This window comes from Centroberyx gerrardi, chromosome 17 (genome assembly GCF_048128805.1).
Source record: "Centroberyx gerrardi isolate f3 chromosome 17, fCenGer3.hap1.cur.20231027, whole genome shotgun sequence".
Lineage (NCBI taxonomy): Eukaryota > Metazoa > Chordata > Actinopteri > Beryciformes > Berycidae > Centroberyx > Centroberyx gerrardi.
This window is the reverse complement of record NC_136013.1, coordinates 9,488,532-9,509,950: the sequence shown is the minus strand read 5'-3', so window position 1 is coordinate 9,509,950 and position 21,419 is coordinate 9,488,532. Positions and strand designations below refer to the sequence as shown.

General features: G+C 45.9%; 2 protein-coding genes across 2 annotated transcripts in view; one reads left to right on the top strand and one right to left on the bottom strand.

Annotated features, from left to right (window-relative positions):
* The window catches only part of LOC139924781 (transformer-2 protein homolog beta-like), a 319,694-nt gene that overhangs the window by 47,765 nt on the left and 250,510 nt on the right, over nt 1-21,419 (top strand). The gene's annotated exons all lie outside the window — the stretch shown is intronic.
* Nucleotides 675-21,419, bottom strand: part of hs6st1a (heparan sulfate 6-O-sulfotransferase 1a) — a 53,815-nt gene continuing 33,070 nt past the window's right edge. Inside the window, exons 2-4 of the mRNA XM_071915937.2 lie at nt 8,360-8,582; nt 6,747-6,995; nt 675-4,250 (exon numbers count right to left, since the gene is read on the bottom strand). Coding sequence (XP_071772038.1) covers nt 3,924-4,250; nt 6,747-6,995; nt 8,360-8,582 — 799 coding nt within the window. The 3' untranslated portion in view covers nt 675-3,923. The remainder of the gene's footprint in view (nt 4,251-6,746; nt 6,996-8,359; nt 8,583-21,419) is intronic.

Genomic DNA, 21,419 nt, shown 5'->3' with positions numbered 1-21,419 from the left:
CGGGGGATCAAAGTTGAAAGCTCACTGGGCTGTTGATGAGACGGGGGGGGGGGGGGGGTGGGGGGGGGGGGGGGGGTGGGGGGGGGTGAAGGTCTGTGCCTCACGAAGGACGTGGGATGATATTTATACCCCGGCTCAGTCCCCGTCTGCCCCGCGGCCTCCATCCCTGCTCACAAAGCCCCGACCCGGCTGCAACACAGCACGGGAAGCAGAGTATGTGTGTTTGTGCGCGTACAGTACGTGTGTCAGGCAGGCCCGGAGTGTCTGCAGATTGAATTAGGCCGTACATCACTGTTGACAGGGCTGAGGCTGTCATTAGAGGGGAACAGGCTGCTTTATGGGGTCACGGTCCTGTGGTTAGTGTATGTGAGTGGTAGAAATGCCCTCTAGCTAAAGATTGGCCTGTGGATGGAACTGCAGAAAACTAGAGGGCAGATCCACCACACAAATTGTAAAAAAAATTCAGTGCCTCTGTGTGTGTGTGTGTGTGTTTTAACTGAATATGCGGATGCACTTTATGTTCAATACCTTGCGTGTGACCTCCAACAACAACAAAAAAAGTCATAGGAGTGTTTTTTTTCTCGCCTAAGCAATAAGTGTGTGCGTGACAAGAGAGTGAGAGACAGTGGGAAGCATCACAAATCATATGCAGTGACAACCACAACACAATCAGGTCTGTAAAAATGAAATATTTTAATTGGTGGCTTGATGATTCATTCTTGCAATCATAAGAAACAAACCCAGAATGATGCATACAGAAGGAGCCAGAGACAGACTGCACACCACTCCAAAAACAAGTCTCTATCACACTCTCTTAAAAAAAACAAAAAACAGGATGATGTTAGCGATGCCCGGGTTGGTTCATTTTCACAAAGGAAAGGCTGTTAAGACATCAGATATACATAGTGTTGAGACATAAAACGTTTGAATATAGCTTTACAGCGTCAATTTCTGGAATCATTTCAGTGAAAGGATTCATTTTTCCTTCACACATGGGTTTTTTGGGGGGACAGGGGATGCTTTTGAGGACTGGGTGCGTGTTGCCTTCAAAGACCCGATCCAGAACTGTCTTCAAGTCTGATGGTCGCTTGAAGGTTTACCATGGAAATTGGAACGGTCAATGAGCGGCCAATTACACGCTACCGGTCATAGCTCATGCGGCACAGATACGCAGCTCCACAACGTCACGAGTAAGCAGTTTGGGCTGAAAATAAACATACTAAACACTGAAAAGCCTCGAGAGTAAGAGAGTGGTGCTGTTCTAACAGTTCTGGATCAGGCCTTTAACCACTAGTACAGAACCAGGTATTGGTTTGGAACCCAAATATGATCCCAATACAAGTAGGTCATGGGCAAAATGCCCCGAGCCCCAATGGTGTCAAGTCTCCAGTCTCCGCCTCAAGAATAAAATGAAGGGGCAGTTACTTAAAAAAAAAAAAAAAAAAAGAGATCTCTCATTCCATATCCATTTTCCCTGTCCCGATTGGGTTACTTTCAAGGCTACACAAAAAGCAGCATATTGACTCTGGATGTGTCTCAATACCTTTCTTTACCCCCCTTCTTCTGCCTCTCTCCTTCCCCTCATGAATCATCTCTGATCTGAAAGGAGCTTATCAGAAAGAGAGACATGGGTGGAACCGGGGTGATTTGTTGAAATGTAACAAGGGGGACGGTGGGCGGCTAAGTTGTTGTTTCCCCTCAGTTCTTACCTAAAATCTATTGTTAACAACGGGATGCAGCACATTATTTACGTTAAGACCGAGGAAGCCATTCCCCTGCATTCACCCTCTAATTCCCCTCTGGATGGCACCGAACCTGGACATTCAACTGGATTCAATCACACTGCGACATAGGGTTTCCCCTCATATAAATGTCTTTTGCTCAGATTCTTTTGTCGTTTGTAGATTTTGCTAACAAGGATGAAGACAAGTCACAGGGAAAGATTTTAAAATTTAAATTAGGATTTCAGACGATTCCTGCGATACATCCCTCATGCGTAACCAAGGCATGGAGAGGAGACAAGAAAGGGGGGAAAAAAGGGTAGGGAGAGGACAGCAGAGAGTATTGACATGGAGTGCTGCCGTGGTCACGCTGCTGTGACACGCTGTGGGAGGGACTTCCTGTTTCTCCGCCAAACTGCCTCCCTCCACCAAAAAAATGGTAAGATATTGGTCATGGAACCAGTCATTCACTCGCTCACAAACACATCAGGCATTCCCTCTCAGTCAGACACGCATACTATTTACAAAGGCATACACATATGCCAATCAAAGGCATACTGTACATACTATTTACACACACACACGCACACACAGTCGCACACAAGACATCCACACAGACACGCACCCAAGTAGTCAGAGAAATTACTGTAGTGTAATGCAGACATATTATCTGGCAATAGTTACGATGTCCATGGAGTTACACATGATCCCAGTACATAGAGGCACTACTACCTCGCCTCCATCTGTTCCTCGGGGTGAAACCAAGCAAAACAAACAAAAAAAAATATCTCTCACATGAATACTCTACCTACCGGTCACTGTGGCGCTGTGTGCCCTTTCAGTAGGTGGGACGGTTGTTTGAGACCGCAGCTCTGAAAACGAAAAAACTGAAAATGTCACCCGCTACATTAAGGGCTCACATTGCCATGGTGACCAGTAGATCCAGAACACCCATTTGAGCATTTGTCTGGGTTAAGGCTTCCAAAGCGCTTGCCACTTAAACAGCACGGTTCCTGGCACCAACCTGCGGCAGGCTCACTCCTCTCCCGCCTTTGATTTCTTCACACCTATGCCAGATTCGGTTCTATAATTGGCTGTCATTCTCTGCAGGACTGAGAGGCAAAAAAAAAAAAAAGAAGAAGAAGAAAAAGATCGAACTAGTTAAGCGACAGGCGCATTGGAAGCCTCTAACAGAGAAACAGGCCACTTTTTTTTTTTTTCCCCCACCCAAGATGCAAGGCTTCAGTAATGGCTATGGTCCATTGTACGTCCATCTGATCCATTAGCTTTTATATTTATAAAACAAACAAAAATAAAGACATAAAGGAATCACTTTTCTTTAGGCAGCAATATTGGTCTCAGTGTTATTACAATTCTGCTTTTAAAAAAGCATAAAACACAAAGGAAAATAAAAAACAAATCATCCTAAAATGAGAATGAGACCGTCACTATTCATGACAGAGGCGTGTTCATGGTTGAAATGGAGGCTGATTTTTTTTTAAGCAAAAAGCTTTAATACACAACTTTGTCCAACTTTCTTTCTTTCGCTTTCTTTCTGGTACAGTCTTTTTTCTGTACCACCGCCGTTTCCACTTCCTTTGTTCAGTTCAGCCAATAGGATACTTTCATAGTTTTCCCAGTTCCTTTGCGATTGGAGCATTCCATCCAGGAAGTATACTGGTCCTTTGCAAGGATTAGTGGGAATTCACAGACTTAATTATATTTTCTCATGCTCCATATCAGGCCACAGAGAACGAGAGGAATACAGGAGGAGGGGGAGGGGGGGTGGGGGGGTGGGGGGGTGGGGGAGAGATGGAGGGAGAGATGGATGAGATAGTTGGCTGTCAGCAACTCTTAAAAATATCTCTCCTCTGCTCAGTCAGTAATGATGATGGGAGGGATGGAGAAAATGGGAGAAGGGGGGGAAAGGGCAAGCGAATGCTAATAACAACCGGGCAAACCTCAAAAACATGAGCTGATGCAATCGACCAAAGCCCAGGTCTCCATAGCAACCACTTGGACTCTCACCCCCAAGGCCCAACTCTCCGGTAATGTCTGTATGTCAGTCGGTGGGGTGTTTGATGCGGGCCCCAGCCTCTGTGTGTGTATGTGTGTGTGTGTGTGTGTATGAAAGCATGTGTGTATATGGGTATGCGGCTCACATCACGTATGCACGTCTGTGCGTGTGTTCCCATTCTGCTGCTACCAGCGGTTGATAATCTGGTTCATGTAGTCCTCGGTGGGGAGCCTGTTGCCCGCCTCCTCTGTTCTCCCTCCCTCCTCGCCCTCCTCCCTCTCCTCCCTCTCCCCCTCTCCGTCCTCCAGCGTCAAGGCGGAGCTCTGCCTGCTGCGGGACGGCCAGAGGCTGACGCCCAGGCCCAGGCCCTGGTGGCTCTGCTGCATGTGGTTCTTGATGCGCTGCTGCCGTCTCTCCTGCTGCCTGGTGAACTGGTAGCGCTGCTGGAACAGGTCCCTGGCGTAGTCGTACAGCTCCATGTCCAGCTCGTTCAGCTCCTCTATACGCTGGACCTGAGGGGGGGAGGGAGCATACGCTGTTTTCATTCAGGTTCCCACGAGTTAGCTAGAGGCGACAGCTACTCTTCCTGGGGTCCACATGAAAACACAATACAACAAGGTAACAGTCAACAGTCAAACAGCTGGGAGCAGAGCTTTCTGTGTCTATTAGAGAAGCAGATTCGGTTGACATTAAAACTCATCTTTTTTCACTCTATTACAGCCTGCTCTAACCCAGCTGGCTGAACTAACATCTAATGACTGACACTGACCGGTTGAAGCTAGGCTAACGAACCATGAGTGCATGGTTAACACACACTCATGGTTATACTGCTTGTGTTGTCTTATTTAATTAACTTTTTAACTTGTGTATCTTCTTATCCTTGCCTTCTTCTGATTGTAAAGTGTGCTGAGCTCCTTGTTGGTGATAATGCATTTTAAATAAAATAATAATTAATAATAACATGTCGTCCTCCACAAATGATGTAGTCTTCCTCACAGCCAATCAGTAACAATAAGTAATTGTAGCGCCCTGCTTGGGTTAATCAGTGTAATTTTGAAAATTACAAACCACAGCAGGTGAGATGCATCAACTTTTGTAAATATATGATGAGTTATATCTCAGATATTGTGCGTGACACACGGACAAATACAAACGAACAAACAATGTAGCGCCCCATTGGACCCATTAGTGTAATTTTGAAAATGTCACAACGTGGTGATGAGATGCATCATTCCCCAAAAGTTTTGCCAAAATCTGATCAGTTTTGTGTCAGATATCACGCGTGACACATGGACAAACAAAGGAATGTTATACTGCACCCCTTGGCCAATCAATTTTGACTTCTTGGCCAATCAGTGCAATTTTCAAATTATTGAACTGCAGTAGTGAGATGCATCATTCCTCCAAGTTTAATCAAAATCCAATCAGTGGCATCTGAGGATGAACTAACAGAAGGAGATGATCCATAGTCCTCATTGTGGTGGGGGGTAATTAAATATTAGACCTAATGAAGAGTCTGAAGCAGGTCATTGGATCTACTAAATAAAGAGAAACAGTGAGGAAGAGGGGGAAGAGAGGGGAAAACAGAACTAGAGAGAGAAAAAAGGGGAACCATATGGGAAGAGAAAGGAGAGGGAGGAGGGGGGGGGCACAGATTGACAACGTAAGAAAAGTAACAGAGGAGGTTAAGTTACACAAAGTTTTTACAAGATCTGCAGGGAGAGAGAAACACAGAGAGAGAGGGAGTCTGTAGGCAATATGTGGAGCGAGATAACAGAAACGTGTTTGATGTTAGGATGTGTGTGATGTCTCCGGCTTTATTGACGTGTATCATCTGCCGTGCGAAAATTCAACATGGAGGGGGGAAATGTTTTTAATTAAGAAAGTCCCTTTGAAACGTCTGATGGACTGGTGTATATCATTTGCGAGCGACGTGCGCGAGGAGGAACAGAGGGAAGCGGCGCGCGGCGTCAGTGTTAGGAAATTAGGAGATGTTTGATCGACAGCACATGGGACACAGGCGCAGAGCGAGCAGACAGACTGATGACCTGACATTCATCGGCGCAAAGACTTCCTGTATCACAGAATAGTCGTCAAATCATTCAGAAAGCCGTTTCAATTAAAAAGTACTCACTGAGGCCTTGAAGCCAGGAGGGCGTAAAGTGGGCTTTGAATAGCTTTACAGGAGAGTCAAAATAAACATTCTCATCAACTGCCTATTTCATTTTTTGAACATTTTGTTTATTAATTAAATAAACTCAAGATTTCATTAAAGTGCTTCTGGAAACACTCAAAATGCCACGCACGCCCTTCAGTATTTTCTCTTTTTTGTGATAATGACCACTGGTGCACCATTCTGCAGCCCCTGTCAGTTGGGCATTTTTCATTTTCTCCCCTCCCTACTGGTTTTGATGTATAAATCACCAGTCTGCTGTGTACTGGAGGGTGAGTTTTTTTTTTTTTATGCTGGGAATTGAGCCTAAGAACTCCCACATTGGACCAATCAAAGTGTGAAGCACATCTTTGAGGCTGCTGTTTTTAACAGTCACATTTTTTTTGCTATCCTTAGACGGCGTCATCCCAACTAATTTCACAGCAATATACGACCACAGTGTGTCTCTCTCTTTTGCTCATCTTCTATTCCTCTGTCTTTTTTTCTCAGATTATCTATGACTTATTTTGAAACGTTTGTTTTGTTTATTTTTTTCCCCCGTCTGTAACTGGATGTGCTGCTGCATCTTCTAAGAGAGATTTTGATCTCAATTGGACTAACCTGGGAAAATAACGCTTAAATAAATGAATTTTTTTTCCTTTAACTCTTTAAAAGAAAAAATGAAAATACTATACATAATATAATTGTCATATTTGATCCATTAAGCTCTCTGTAGAATGTGTATGTGAGACAGTTTCTGCCTCTGGATCCTCTTCTAATCTGCTTCCCTCACTACTTTCCCACAGTCTGAATAAAGAACAAAATACACTAAAGACGACTGGACTGCTTCACTAACCGTAGCATTGTCCAGGTCCACCCCGGCCGCCCGGGTGCTGTTGTACTGCATGAAGGGCCTGATGAAGCGCAACCTGAAGGTCCGTTCAAACAGGAACTGGGTTTTCCTCTGGTACTCCGTCAGGCCGAAGAAGGCCATGTCTCGCAGGTTCTTCTTGGCCGAGTCCAGGAGGAGCTGGGCCCTCTTCTTCTCGGGAACTGTGGACATGTTGTAGCAGCCGACGAGGCTCAGGTCCGCTAGCATGCGCACCTACAGCCAGGGGGGGAGGAGGAGGAGGAGGCGGTTATAGAAGTGAGTGTGTGTGTGTGTGCGTGTGTGTGTGTGTTCAAAGCCTTTGGGCAGAAGGGTGTTATATGAATCTATCCTTCAGCTCGAGGTGTTCAAGCCCCGGGAATCAATCAAGTAACACAATATAATTTTTTCCTGCTTTTGATTTCTCCTTTAGATAGACAGTATATAGTGGAGAGTGACAAGAAAAATAGGAGAGTGGGAGAAAGTGAATCAGCCACTTTATATAACAAGTACAATATTTGAATTGGAATTTGTCTTTGTGGCATTGTTGCCGAGGTATAGGTCACAGTGGCAGGACAGTGCATACTGACACAAAAGATAGAGGGACAGCAGGTTTTCATACAGTGCAAAGGGACAGAGCAAGACATACAACAGACTATACATGTCACTCTGTTATGAAGAGTTTGTTTTGATAACACTACATATATCCCTTGTGGAAAAAAAAACCCATGTTGCCTGAACTCATCATTCAGTATCTCTAATAGAATATAGGGGATCTACTAGTAAGTAAAACGGATATAATTTTGTGCTATCTGTCATTTTGTGAGGGTGTCACTTCTGTCAAATAGCTTCCTTTAGCTCTGTATAATTGTAGTGTGTTAATGTTTAATCTACTGCCGTACAATGCGTCTTATCCTGTACTGTGTAACCAGTTCAAATTCCTCGATCACCCATTGCACTTGGTGAACTGAAGCATTCAACGTATACATTCAGTGATTAACCACTATGTGCATTCTGGCAGTATGGCATGCAGTAAGTAACAGGGACGACATACTGTATACTGATCTGGATTCAAACTCACAACGTCAAGAGTACACGGTGTCCACCAGGATGCCTCGTGTGTGTGTGTGTGTGTGTGTGTGTGTATGAGTGTGTGCCACATGTATAAGTCACAGAACCCCGAGTAATAACACCCTATCGGGCTCAGACGAGATAAGCTGGCCAACACGTTTAGGTGGGAGACTGAGATAGCGTGAGGAAAGGAAGGTGTGAATGTGAGGTGGTTTATGGCCAGCGGGGTAACTCTGCCTGCGTGTGTATGATATGTGTACGCGTGCGTGTGTGTGTGTGTGGGTGCGTATGAGTGTGTGTGTGCTCACGTGTGTGCTTGAGTGCATTTTGTATATATTTGAGTGAGTCAGAATGTGAGGAAGGGCAAACTAACGGACAAATTTCTCCCTCAGGTGGATCAGTAAGAAGATCCCAAAAACGAGACAGAGAGCTGAGTGTGTTTTTGATTCCGTCTGTCTGAGAGAGAGCGCGAGAAGCCTTGCGGGTGTGTGTTTTCACAGCGCGCGTGTGTGTGTGTTTCACCTCCCTACCTGTCTGTTGTTGGCCAGGTTGTAGGGACAGTCCATGAACTGCTGCAGGGTGCAGCCGGACCAGTCGGAGCCCTCGTAGCAGGAGGGCAGCTCCTCGGGCGTGGGGGTCCGGCCATCGCACATGTGCAGGGAGGTTTTCCACGTGGCCCCCCGCTGCACGTGCCTCCACTCGCTGAGGTAGCGAGACACCGGGTCCCTCAGCAGAGTGATGTAGTAGAACTTCCTATTGGGGGGGGGGGGGGGGGGCAGGAAAAAGAGGGAGAAAAGGGGAAGGAGGGGAAAGACGGGGTGGGGAAATAGATGGAGAGAAAAGGGCAGGAGAGGACAAGATGGAGGGGAAATAGAGACAGCAAAAGTAGAAGAGAGAAGGAGCAAGAGGAGAGAATAGGAGATGGAAAAAGAGAGAAAAAAGGATAGAAGACAGGTGGAGAGGAACAGGGAGAACAGCGGAAAACAGGGGGATGAGGAAGAGAAGAAAAGAGAGATTTAGATTAAAACTTTTGCCTCACTTGGACAGAAAATTGCTTTTGACATGGGCTCAATCAATCAATACAAAGAAACAGTAAAAAAAAAGAACATTCAATAAACACAGTGCATACAGGAGACAGAAATAGAAGCAGCGGCAGCACCATACCCCATAAACACAAGTTTGTGTGCAATTTTGATTTGGTGTTGCAAAGGTGCAGAGTGAGTCTGATTGATTGTTCGTAGTTTTTGTTTGTTTGTTTGTTTTTTTGCTGCGGGAATTAATGATTTCGTGTTAGCGGTCTTCCTGGACAATGGAACATCATAGACAGGAGGAGATGAGGCAATCACGGAGGGGAGGGGGTGTGTTTGGGGTCTTGAGAAAGAGAGAGAGGATGGGGAGAGTATCCTTTCAAAAAAAAGCCGCATCATGTGTAATTCCTCAGTTGCCCATGTGGTGGCACTGTTTACAATGGTTTGCTGCAGCAGTTCATTTTAGAACCACGTTAACTCAAAGGGAGGAATGCCTACAGAGGTTGTCGTACTTAATGCAATATTTACATTTACTAGAGGCAGGTCTGTGATACACAAAGGAAATATGGGCAACAGATAGGTAGTGAGACAGTAATGGGAAGGAGGAGGAAGAGGAGAGAGAGAGAGTTGATTTGTCAGGCAGAGGATCAGGTCAGTGTTCAGGCCACTGTGCAGGAAAAGAAACTGCTGGCACAAGCACATCTCTCTCTCTAACACACACACACACACACACACACACACACTGCAAACATCCTTGTGTCTCAGACTCAGACATACACACACACGCACACACGTACACACACAGCAAACATCCTCTCTCTCTTAGACACTTTCACACACACCAAGTATTAGGTCTGCCTCTGAGAGATGACTCATACCGCATTTGAGATTTGGATGGGACTGTGGTGCGTGTGTGTGTGTGTGTGTGTGTCTGCGTGTGTGTGTAATGTAATGGTGCATAGCACAGTTCAATGTCTCCCCAGAGGGGGCACTCCCACCAGAGCTGAGACTTTTCCAGGCCTTTACACTCCAGCTAATTACTGCAGTCTAATCAATCAACACATCCTCATTAACCAGCCACACATGCAACCTGTGGCTATGTGTGTGCAGTGTGTCTGGGAGAGATGGTATGGATTTTACATGCAACACACACACACACACACACACACACACACACACACACACACACACACATCACAGTCCCATCCAAATACACACACAGGCACACACACACACACACACACACACTGCCCTCCTCTTCTCTCCTGGGCTTGCATCACATCAGAGGAATGTTTGCAGAGAGAATTTTGTGTGCTGACAGGACTGTACGAAATGGCCCGTTCCACACAAGCCACCCCAAAAACACACACACACACACACACAGACAGACACTACTTCCATCGCTAAATCTTTGGCTGCACACTACAAAGCTCACACAGCAGAGGAGGAGGGGGTGTTGGGTGGACACAAAGCCCCAAGTGTAAATCTCCTAGTGGCACGAACGGTAGCAGTGTTTGGATTTTAAAACGAAGTGGCTAAACCCCCAAAATCCAGCGGCAGCAGGGAAATCCTGGACAACAAAACAACCAAACCCTAAATCCAGCGGCAGCAGGGAGATCTTGGACAATAAAATAAACAAACCCTAAATCTAATGGCAGCAGGGAGATGCTGCACAACAAAACAACCACACCCCTAAATCCAGCAGCAATGGGGAGATCCTGGACAATAAAACAAACCCCCAAATCAAATTTCAGCAGGGAGACGCTCCACAACAAAACAACCACACCCTAAATCTAGTTGCAGTACGGAGATGCCTGACGATGAAACAACTGAACCCTAAATCTAGCGGCAGCAGGGGGATCATGGGCAATGAAACGGCCGAACCCTAAATCCAGTGGCAGTTGGGAGATCCCAGGCAACGAACCAAACTAACCCTCAACCCAGGGACAGCAGGGGGATCACGGCCACGGAAACAAGTAGCTGAACTCCGAAATCCCATCAACCTAAATCTATCTCATCCCCGATCTAATCAAAAGCAGGGTGGGGGAGGCAGAGTGAAGGCACATCAGGGTGCATTATGGAGATCCCTGTGATGACATCATCTAGATTCCTGACACTCCCCAGAGCTGTGTGTGTGTGTGTGTGTGTGTGTGTGTGTGTCTGAGCGTGTTTGAGTAAGAGTATGGGAGTGAGAGTATGTGTATTAAATCAGTGATGACATTTTCCTCCTCTTGGCTTCTCTCCCCACTGAAAAAAAGAAAACACACAGAACGATCTGGCCCTAGCTGGAGAGACAGGGAGGAGAGCGGGACAGGGAGAGGAAGAGGGGTGGGAAACACAGAGTGAGAAAGAGAGAGAGTGTGAGAGAGAGAGAGAGAGAGAGAGAGAAAGAAAGAAAGAGGGGTGGGCGGAAGAGAATTTCAATTAGTTTTCTAATACTGTGAAAGCAGTGAGGGCCCCGAGCCCGAGTGATTTATCAAAGTTATGGCTCCTGCTATAATGAAGGCTCAGGCATATTACCAGGCAAAATAAATAAATAACACACACGCAAACACACACACACACATAGCGCACAAACACACACACACACACGGCCTTACATGCAAACCTAAATAAATGATCTCAACGGCGCACCTAGCTTTGCGTCTGCTAGGTCAGACCGACTACAAAACTGATGCCGAGGAGAATTTCTCGCCTTATACCCTAATGATGTCTGGCCGTGTACTCGGATCGCTAGGTAATGATGTTTCAACCCACACACACACACACACACTTGCTCAATCACATGCACACACACACACACACTCTCTCACACACATTTACTTACTCACCGGCATACTCAAATGCACAATCATGCACTCTCTCTCCCTCTCTCTCACACACACACACTCCGTGCCTCAAAGGCGACACGACATTACAGCAGATATTTTTCTCATAGGCAATATTGCTTATAGTTGAAGGTTAGGCGCCCATCAAATTAACTTCAAAGCTAATACTCGGCACTCAATCTCTCGCCGTCCAGATCTAGCACATCATCCACCGGCTGAGCGCTGGAATTTGCAGTCTGGGGGAAACGGCGCTTTGATGGGGCCTTTTTGCAGACTGCGTTTACGTGCGATACATTTTTCACAAAATTCCCCCCAGCTTGTCTGTTGTATTCCCATTTTTTTTTTTTTTTTTTTTTTTGCTATCTGCAATAGACGGAGGACTACCTCCACCCCCGCAAAACTCTCAAACCCGCATTTATCAGGCGTCAAATGTGACGACTAATCGGCGAGCGTTTTATCGTCTCATTGATTTATTCTATCAGATGGGTGGTGTGTATAGCGGGCTGATAAAAAGCGGGTGTTTGGCAGGGAGAGGCGCGATGGAAGCATTGTCTGGACCGCTCTGCAATCCAGACTGAACAAGGACAGTTTTCACTTTTTATCTCTCACTCTCTCTCCTCTTTTTTTTTGTTGTTGTCCCCATCACTATAAGTGATTTTAAAACCAAGGCTGTAAGTGCGGGATGAAGTGTAATGGCTGTCTGGCTGACAAAAAGCGAGGAAGGAAAAAAACCAAGAAAAGAAAAATACCAGCCATCTCTCTCTCTCTCTTTCTTTCAGACAGTCTTTCTGACCTTCCACCCCTCCTTTTCTCACCATCTCCCTCGCCTTCCCTCTGTCTCTATGGACAAATCTGCCCGACAACTGAGAGATTGACAGGCATAACAGGGGGTCTGCTGGCCAGCTTCTCTTCCTTTCACACACACCACACACACACACACACACACTCACAAACAATCATGCAGTTTTCTCTAGTTGGACTCAAACAGGAAGCCATGAAATGTCTCTTGGGTCAGGCCCTGATATGTGGGCTTGCGAATGTTTGTGTGTGTGTACATGCGTATGTGTGTGTCTGTATGTGTGTATTAGGATTAGGCCAATATTAGCCTTTTATAAAAAATCTGATATTGACCAGTCATTTGTTGTCCATCTCAGATATGATGCAGTTGGTTTGATTATGCATTGTACTTGATGAACATTGCATTAGTTGTCTATGAGAAGTATGCATTAATATGTACACTACCAGTCAAAAGTTTGGACACACCACATTCATCTTTTTTGTATTTTCCACATTTTAGAATAATAGTAAAGACATCAAAACTATGAAATAACATATCTTATATTTTAGATTCTTTAAAGTAGCCGCCCTTTGCCTTGATGGAAAGGCAAAGGCTTTGGAGAGAAATTCATACATAGGCATCAACTTCACTATTTATATTTGTCTAAGAAACAAATTTCAAGCATTTAAGATAATGAAAAACATAGTACATTCAATCAGGTGTGTCCAAACGTTTGACTGGTAGTGTACTATTGTTATTATCGTCGTCATCATCTTGGATTTCAATGTGTCTCACGGTCTAAATGCTGTTTCAGAGACTTTTCCATATATCGGTATCGGCCTTCCAAAACCCATATCGGTCGAACGCTAGTGTGAAAGTGTGAGAGTGTGTGTGTGTTTGTGTAAATGTGAGTGCGTGTGCGCTTGCTGAGCGTTATCAAGAGGAAACACACAGAGCCTGGTCTGGTCCAGTCCCTCAGAGCCCGGGGGAAACGAGACCTTTCCCTGTTTCCTGTGGGGCACAAATCACTTCTACAAGCCCCACACTCCACACACTCCACCTTCTCTCTCTCTCTCTCTCTCTTCCCTTCTCTCTAAATCTCGACTTCCTTTTCTCGAGCCGTTTGTCATCTCGCAGCCCGTCTCTCGTTCACTTCTCCTCCTTTAGCCGCGTCTCTGCCAGATGACCATGTGATCTCCCTGCTAGGAGTTAGCTAGGCTTATTAAAGCTACTCTAATCCTGCAGGTCTCAAAGCGGGGCTCACGGACCACCGGAGGCCCTCGAGGAATGTCCACCAAAACCTGAGGAATAGTCTGATTTGCTGATAGCTTCATTTGCCTATTTTATTTTTATTCATTTGTTAGGAAAATGTTAGAAAATATCAAAGAGAATCATATAGCATTGGGTCTCCAATTTAAACTCCGACATGGTTGGGCTACCATTTTTAGATTGAGGTTTCGTGCCGATTGAGTATCTTTTTGGAGGCTTTCTTTGTGTGACAAGGAAATATTGGTTGGTGGCTGGAATACATGAATCTTCTTTAAAGATCAATGGAAATATATTAAAAACATACCAAAAATTGCATCTCAGGAGCATGAAAAACTTTAACAAGCCCCGTTTAAATATAAGGCTATAGCTAGCAGTGTGACTGACGCACACACACACACACACACACACACACACACACACACACACGTATCCACGCCCTCACACACATTGAAACCAACAGCATCCCACTGTGTGGATCAGCCATGTTTTATTAATAGTCCGCGGATGTTTGTTGAAACCAGATCTACTCAACAACACAGCTCTTTCCCACCTCTAAAAATGGATCTGAACTCAAAACAACTTCACAGTAAGAAAAAAAAAATAAAAAAAATAAAAAAAATAACACGCCACAGAAGTGAGGAGTCAAATGATTTCCATCCCAAAAAAGTCTCGTGCCTGTGGCTGCTAATCAGACGACAAACACACAGAGGTAGAGAGAGGTTGGACAGCGGCAGGATTAAACCGCTTTAGTTCTTTGGCAACATAAATAACAAAATCCAAACTCCAATTCAAACAAAGATAGAGAAAATAAGAGAAAAGGACAGAAGGTTGGCGGGAGGGTGCGTGTGTGTGTGTGTGTGTGTCGTGGCCCGGGTGAATAAATCACTACTTACTGGACGCTGCTATCTGCCAACATTCCATAACCAGTAATATTTCACCGGCTTCCACATTTCTGATGGCGTCTGGGTGTACAGCGTGTGTGTGTGTGTGTGTGTGTGTGTGTGTGAGCAGCATAACTTCCAGGGAAAGCCCTTGGCCTATCTGCCTCCCCTCCCTTTGCTTTCGGAGGGAATGATCCCATGGAATGTACTGGCTGTAAATTCAGATGATATCAACCATGTCAGGGTGTGTGTGTGTGTGGGGGTGTGTGTGTAGAGAAGGGAGATTGAAGAAGGGCATGTCAGGACTAGAATCTCCATAGTCTTGTTCCGATGAGGCCTTCCTGCTGTCTTTTTGTCTTAACGCACGTCACCACACGCGTCATTTACGCAAACATTTTGACACTTTAATGCACACGCACACACACACACACACACACACACACATATACACTCACTCAGCCCTAGAACAATAGATTTTGTCAGGTTGGAGTTGTACGGTTTTATTTTCTAAACCCTGCACGCAACAAACAGACATCCCACTTGTTTGTGGGCTGACAGGCTTCAGGCTACGGACAACTGGATGAGACTGGAATGCCCCGTCTACATCTCACTTCCAGCATCTGTGCGTACGTGTGTGTGTGTGTGTGTGTGTGTGTAAAGCAACACGAAATCAACGGTGACCTCTCAGACTCGACGCCACCCCTCGCCCTCCCTCCCACTCCTCCTGCATGCTCGCCTCTCCTCCGCTCGCCATCCGTCATCTCATCCCGCGTCTCCTGCGCGTCTCCTGGCCAACAACGGGACATCGAGACGGACAGAAATAGACCCTCTGGTTCAGACAAGCTCTCTAGGCGTCTTCTCCGCTCGCCCTCGCTCATTCTTCCTCCCTCTCTCTTTCTCTCCCTCTCCCTCTCTCTCTCAGACGATCAATAACAGCCTGAGGACTCAGACAGCCCGCCTCGGTAGTTTGGACTTTAAACACAGAAGAGGAGAGTAGGACAAAGAGAGAGAGAGAGAGAGCGAGATGGAGTGAAAAAAGAGAGAGTGAAAAGAGGAGGGGAGGGCGAGAGGAGACAGCGGCGGCACTGTAGGGAAGAGGGGGCAGAGAGCGGGCGTACCGTCTCGATACAGTCAGGCAGACGCCCGGGAGATTGTGGTTAAATACGAAGAGAGTCGGGGAGATTCATTGTTCTCTCTCAGCGAGGAGACGGCGACAAGAAGTCCTAAGAAGCCTCAGTCGGGGGTTTCCGGAACACTTTCCATTGCAAATTTCCATGCTTTTCCCATACCGTAACTTGGATCTCGACTCGGAATGCAATTTGATATGATGTGTGCTGATGTGGCTGGGCAGTACGACTGTCAAACAGGCCGAGTCTCTGTAGAGCTGAAGATTAGTCTTCACAATGAAATACATCACAACGCAGGAAAATGTGGGTTTAAAACGATACAAAGGGTCGTCACAGGTGTACTGGGACCAAACAAAATTCCCAATTCCCATTTCCAAGACCTGGAAATGATCAAATTAACTTTTTCATTCTTTTAGATTTTTATCCTTTATTTAATCAGGTAGCAAGATTTCTATTTTGTTTCAAGAGAGGCCTGAAAACATAAAAAACATTCATAAAAACACCCAATACAACAGTCATACACTCCAGCAGTCACAGTCAGCAACATACAGGGGCGTCGATTATAAAAAGCAATTACCAATATAGGAAATGTGAAATGCCACTGCTTTAATATAATGCATGCATTGCTAAACACTTTTCCAGCCTTTCTATACTTTCTGAGTGCAGGAACCTGCTTAATGGAGTCCTCAGACAGTGGGCCAATGTGATTGCGATTAAAGTGGCGCGGAGCCAAGTATTTCATGAGCTCTGGGTTGGGACCCAGAATGGGGCCTGCTTCTGGTGGCTGTGTACAGTATGATTTATTTAGCCGCGGCCCCAGGGTGACACTAAATTTGGGTCCAAGTCTCAGAACGTTTCAGAGCCCCTGCAGCCGCTGACTATGTATTCAGACTGGCTCCGGCCTTCATGCAAGGTGTTCTTTGTAAAACGCGAGTTGGCTGGCTAAGTGTTGCCATGCGACCATAACTAAGCAGCGCGTGAAAACTTAGCCCTTTGCCGTGACTGAAAAATAACGCTCGGCTCACTGCGTCTCACCACAAAAATGCATCTTTTCTGTGATTAAACGACAAAGGAAAGAGGCAAACATGAAAAGAATGCCTTGGGTGGATGTGTAGCCCACGGCTGGAGCGGGACGGTACAGTGCCGTAGTGGACAAACACAAAGACAGGGAGAGAGGGAGACAGGGGAGGGAATCCCCTGAGTGCAAAGCTATGTTCAGCAGGAATGTACTGCCGCCTGTTCTCTCATGTAACTCGACTGGCAACAGCCCAGTTAGCTGTCTGACAGAGAGAGAGAGAGAGAGAGAGAGAGAGAGGGAGGGAGGGAGGGAGGGAGGGAGAGAAATGGTTAGAAAAAGAGAGGAATGGTTCGAGAGACAGAGGGGTGGAGGGAGAGGGTGATGGAGAGTAGGGCTGCACAATTAATCGTAGATAATCGGATATTGCAATTTCATGTTTCCAGAATTAATCGTGTAATTTGGCTACACTGAAGTGTTTGTTATTATTTTCAATTCCTCTGAAAGTCCAGTGTTGTGCATCAAGCACATCCATTACATGTGACCAGTCCTAACCTTCGATTGTGCAACATGCACCATGTGACCACAGCGAAAGTTCAGATGGAGAAGCAGGCAGAGGAACCTTACACACACACACCATCACTGGAAAAATGCAGTGACAAGCAAAGAGGAAATTAGATGAATGTTAAGAGAGGAAAATCTTCACACTTCTCTCGGGTGTGAATGTGACAACATTGCTTTAGTTCTTAAAAGTGGATCATCGTCTGTCATTTGGAGATGCTCTGGTTTTAAAGCAAATGATGACAAGTACAGATTCTGTGCAAGATTTGTCTTGTTCGCCAAAATAATGAAGTAGCATTTTTTTTTATTAATTGAAGTTTGTAAATAAGGACCACAATAAGAGTAACTAATTGCACTGGAAAAAAAATGAAAATATATGTTACGGTGCAAAAAAAAAAAAGTGTTTTCAGAAACCAAGACAAATAATCATGATTAATAATTGTAACCACAACATTAAACAAAATAATCAGGATTAACATTTTTGCCATAATCGTGCAGCTATGACAGAGAGAGAGAGAGAGAGAGAGAGAGAGAGAGAGAGAGAGAGAGAGAGAGAGAGAGAGAGAGAGAGAGAGAGAGAGAGAGAGAGAGAGAGAGAGAGGGGGGGGGGGGGTGAGAGAGGTGCGGCTTACAAAAGCCATATCTTCTACAGCTGTTTGGGTTGTACAAGGTAACAGAATCAACCCAATAGCTCTGATAGCCCCTCTGTGTGTGTGTGTGTGTGTGTGTGTGTGTGTGTGTGTGTGTGTGTGTGTGTGTGTGTGTGTGTGTGTGTGTACAAAATTCCTCTCCAATCTGCTTCATGTTCATATGCCCCTGATACCGAGGTCAAAGCAATCACTTTGCTAATACATTGACATATGGGCATGCTGCACTTGCACAACCCCACCCAATCCCACCACACACACACACACACACCCACACACACACACGCTTACTTGGCGGTAATGTTTTCCACAGACGCTCATGTCATGATCTCAGGCTATTGATGTGTCCCAATAGTTCACTTACACGATGAACAGAACTCACCAGGAGAGGAGTGAAGCAGGAGGAGGAGGAAGAGGAGGAGAAGAAGGAGACATGATGCAGACTTTGGGGCAATTAAAGGGCTGGTTAACGAGGCTAACGAGTAGACAGATGGCCCCATTACTGCTGCAGTCTCACACACGCGCGCACACACACACACTCATTAACGCACTCATACACACAAAGCCTCCCCTCTGGCTGGGATTAGTGTGTATGCGAGTGTGTGACCCCCGTTTCCCTAATCAGTCGTCACATAGGAGACTGGAGGCAACAGGGTGTTTCTGCGCTTGTGTGTGAGTGTGTGTGTGTGTCTGTGCGCGTGTGTCTGTGACTGGAGGCGAGAGTGTGAAATTGGAGTGATAAGGTAGTTAACATTCAAACCTCCCCACCTGCCCCGACCCCTCCCCCCTCCCCCCTCTACACACACCTCAACACTTGTCTCTTTCACTCTGCTCTGGCTTCTCCACTCTAGCACTGTGTCTGTGTGAGTGTTTGCTCGTGTGTGAAAGAGTAGACGTTTGTACGTATGAATGTAAAAATACAATGAGATATTGCTGAGCCAGTAGTGGTGGTGAATGTGTGTGTGTGTATATGAGAGAGAGAGAGAGAGAGAGGGAGAGAGAGAGAGAGAGAGAGAGAGAGAGATGAAGGAAAAGAGAGAAAGCAAAAGTGAAACTGGGTTTTGAAAAAACACAGTCTTTCAAGGCAGTGTCAAGTGTTTGTCTGCCCAGAAAAAAAAAAAACACATAGGCAAGATGCAATGGTAATTATACAGACATACGCATGATAATATTTCACTTTTGCCCAGAGAGCTCGGCAGTCTCAACATGCACACACACACACAAACACACACACACACACACACACAAACAAAACAACTGAGGCACATGAGGATAACTCAGTCTCTGGGTCTCCTTGAAAAGTAAAAAAAAAAAAATCCCTCTGTAGGTTAAAAAATCTTGAGCAATGAAAAAACAAAGAGGCACAAAGGCTTGTATATAGTTGGGAAACAGCCAGAGAGAGGCAGAGTGAGAGAGAGAGAAAGAGAGAGAGAGAGAGAGAGAGAGAGAGATGAGAGAGAGAGAGAGAGAGAGAGAGAGAGAGAGAGAGAGAGAGAGAGAGAGAGAGAGAGAGAGACAAACAGAGGGGGAGGTAGAGAGACAGAGCAAAATAGAGAGAAGAGACAGAGAGAGAGAGAGCAGCCAGGGGCGAGAACGGCCCAGTGACATTTGGCGAAGACGTCTGCATATCAATGGACCTTGTACTGGTACCGGGTGTCATTATCTTCTGACAGAGAAGGAGGGAAGCCGGGGATTCAACAGCCAGGAGGCCGGCCAGCCAGCCTGCCAGGCCCGGAGACAGGCCTGGGGCTGGATTTACACTCTCTCCGGCCCAGGAACCACAACCTCTCCCTGGGGAGAGGGAGGGGGACAATTGGCTCTTTAAGGATGGGAGGGGGGACAATTGGGGAGGGACATATGAGTGATGTGTGTATGTGTGTGTGTGTGTGTGTGTGTGTGTGTGTGGATAAGGGGTCCTCCAAGCCCAATTAAGCCTGACTGCATGTCGGGGGGCTGTGCCAAACATGCCCCACCTGCTTAGAGAGGGCCAAGGGGCTAATGAGCAGTGCCTGGGGGGGAATAGCATGAGAGAGAGAGAGAGAGGGAAAGGGTGTAGGGAGGGAAGAATGGAAACAAATTCCAGGGAATTTAAGGTTGAGGATGACATTTCCCCGTTTCTGCCCCTGCCTCTTTCGCTCCGTCTGCCTCTCCTTTCTCTTCCTCTCTCATTATGTAGTCACATCTCATAGACAAAATGTCAGAGGAATTTCACAGCTAAAATTAGCCTTTGTTATCATATGCAATCATATGGCACCCGCACAGGCAAGATACATGTGACAGACTTGTATATACACACACACACACACACACACACACAGACACACAGACACACACACACACACAGCCAGCCTCCAATCAGTCGGTGCTCAGTCAGACAAAAACAAGCAGTGAAGAAAATTAAAACCAGAGGCGGGAGGAGAGAGTGGAGGGAGGAGAAGAGGGCATAATGAAATAATAGGAGCCAAATATTGTGCAACAGGAGCAACAACAGTTTTTGAGACAGAACGCCTCTGTGCTGTGTTTTGTGTGTGTGTGTGTGTGTGTGTGAGTGAGCTGGGTGAAAGAAGCCCATTGTCTGGCGGTGTAACTCAAGCTCACAGCGCCAGCTTTGCCTCAAATGAGCTGTGTGGCTGTGGCATCCTTCCTTCCTTCACTCCCTTCCTTCCTTCCTTCCTTCCCTCCCTATTTCCCTACTTCCAATCCATCCAGCCAGACCCAATTTCTTCTTAATTATCAAATGACCATTGGCCTTAAACAATCTAACATCCAACATTTACACACTCAGGTGACCAGAGCAGTGAGGGGAATTTAATTGCTTATTTGATTTTTCACACTAGATCACACAAACACACACATACAGACACACAATCAACCGGCAGCTGCTAACCCCGAGATTAAGGCCAGTGTGACAGACGTGATTTCAGGCTACATCTGTGGCAGAGACAGACAAGAGAAAGAGAGCAGAACAAACAAATGCAGAGAAACATGCAGCAAACATACACTGAGCAGCAAATTGTTACTGGCTAGTGGAGAGGAAAAAAAGAGAGATGTGAAAAAAAACAGAAGGAAAGCGCTGGAGCCACACACCATCTGTTGGGTGCATATTGACTACGCATTCAGCGGTTCAAAAGGCCGTTAATTCTGCACAAAATCCAACATCGAGGGCGGAGGAAAAGACCTCGAACTGCTGTTATCAAAATACCCTTTTTACAAGGAGATTTTTTAAAAAAAAAAGAAGAGAAGACGTGTGACTGGATAAGTCGGCGCCCTTCTTTTCATGTTCTCCTCTTTGACTGGGAAGGAAAATAAAGAAAAAAAAAAACAGATGTTGTGTTTGCACCTGATGCAAGCAGGCACTTAGCAAAGGAACCTGGCCTTTGGTCAGAGCTAAAATTGAATTAGATCTCCATTTAGCCCGCCGTAAACAGCTCCGCTCTGCCAGCACCCATGTTCTCC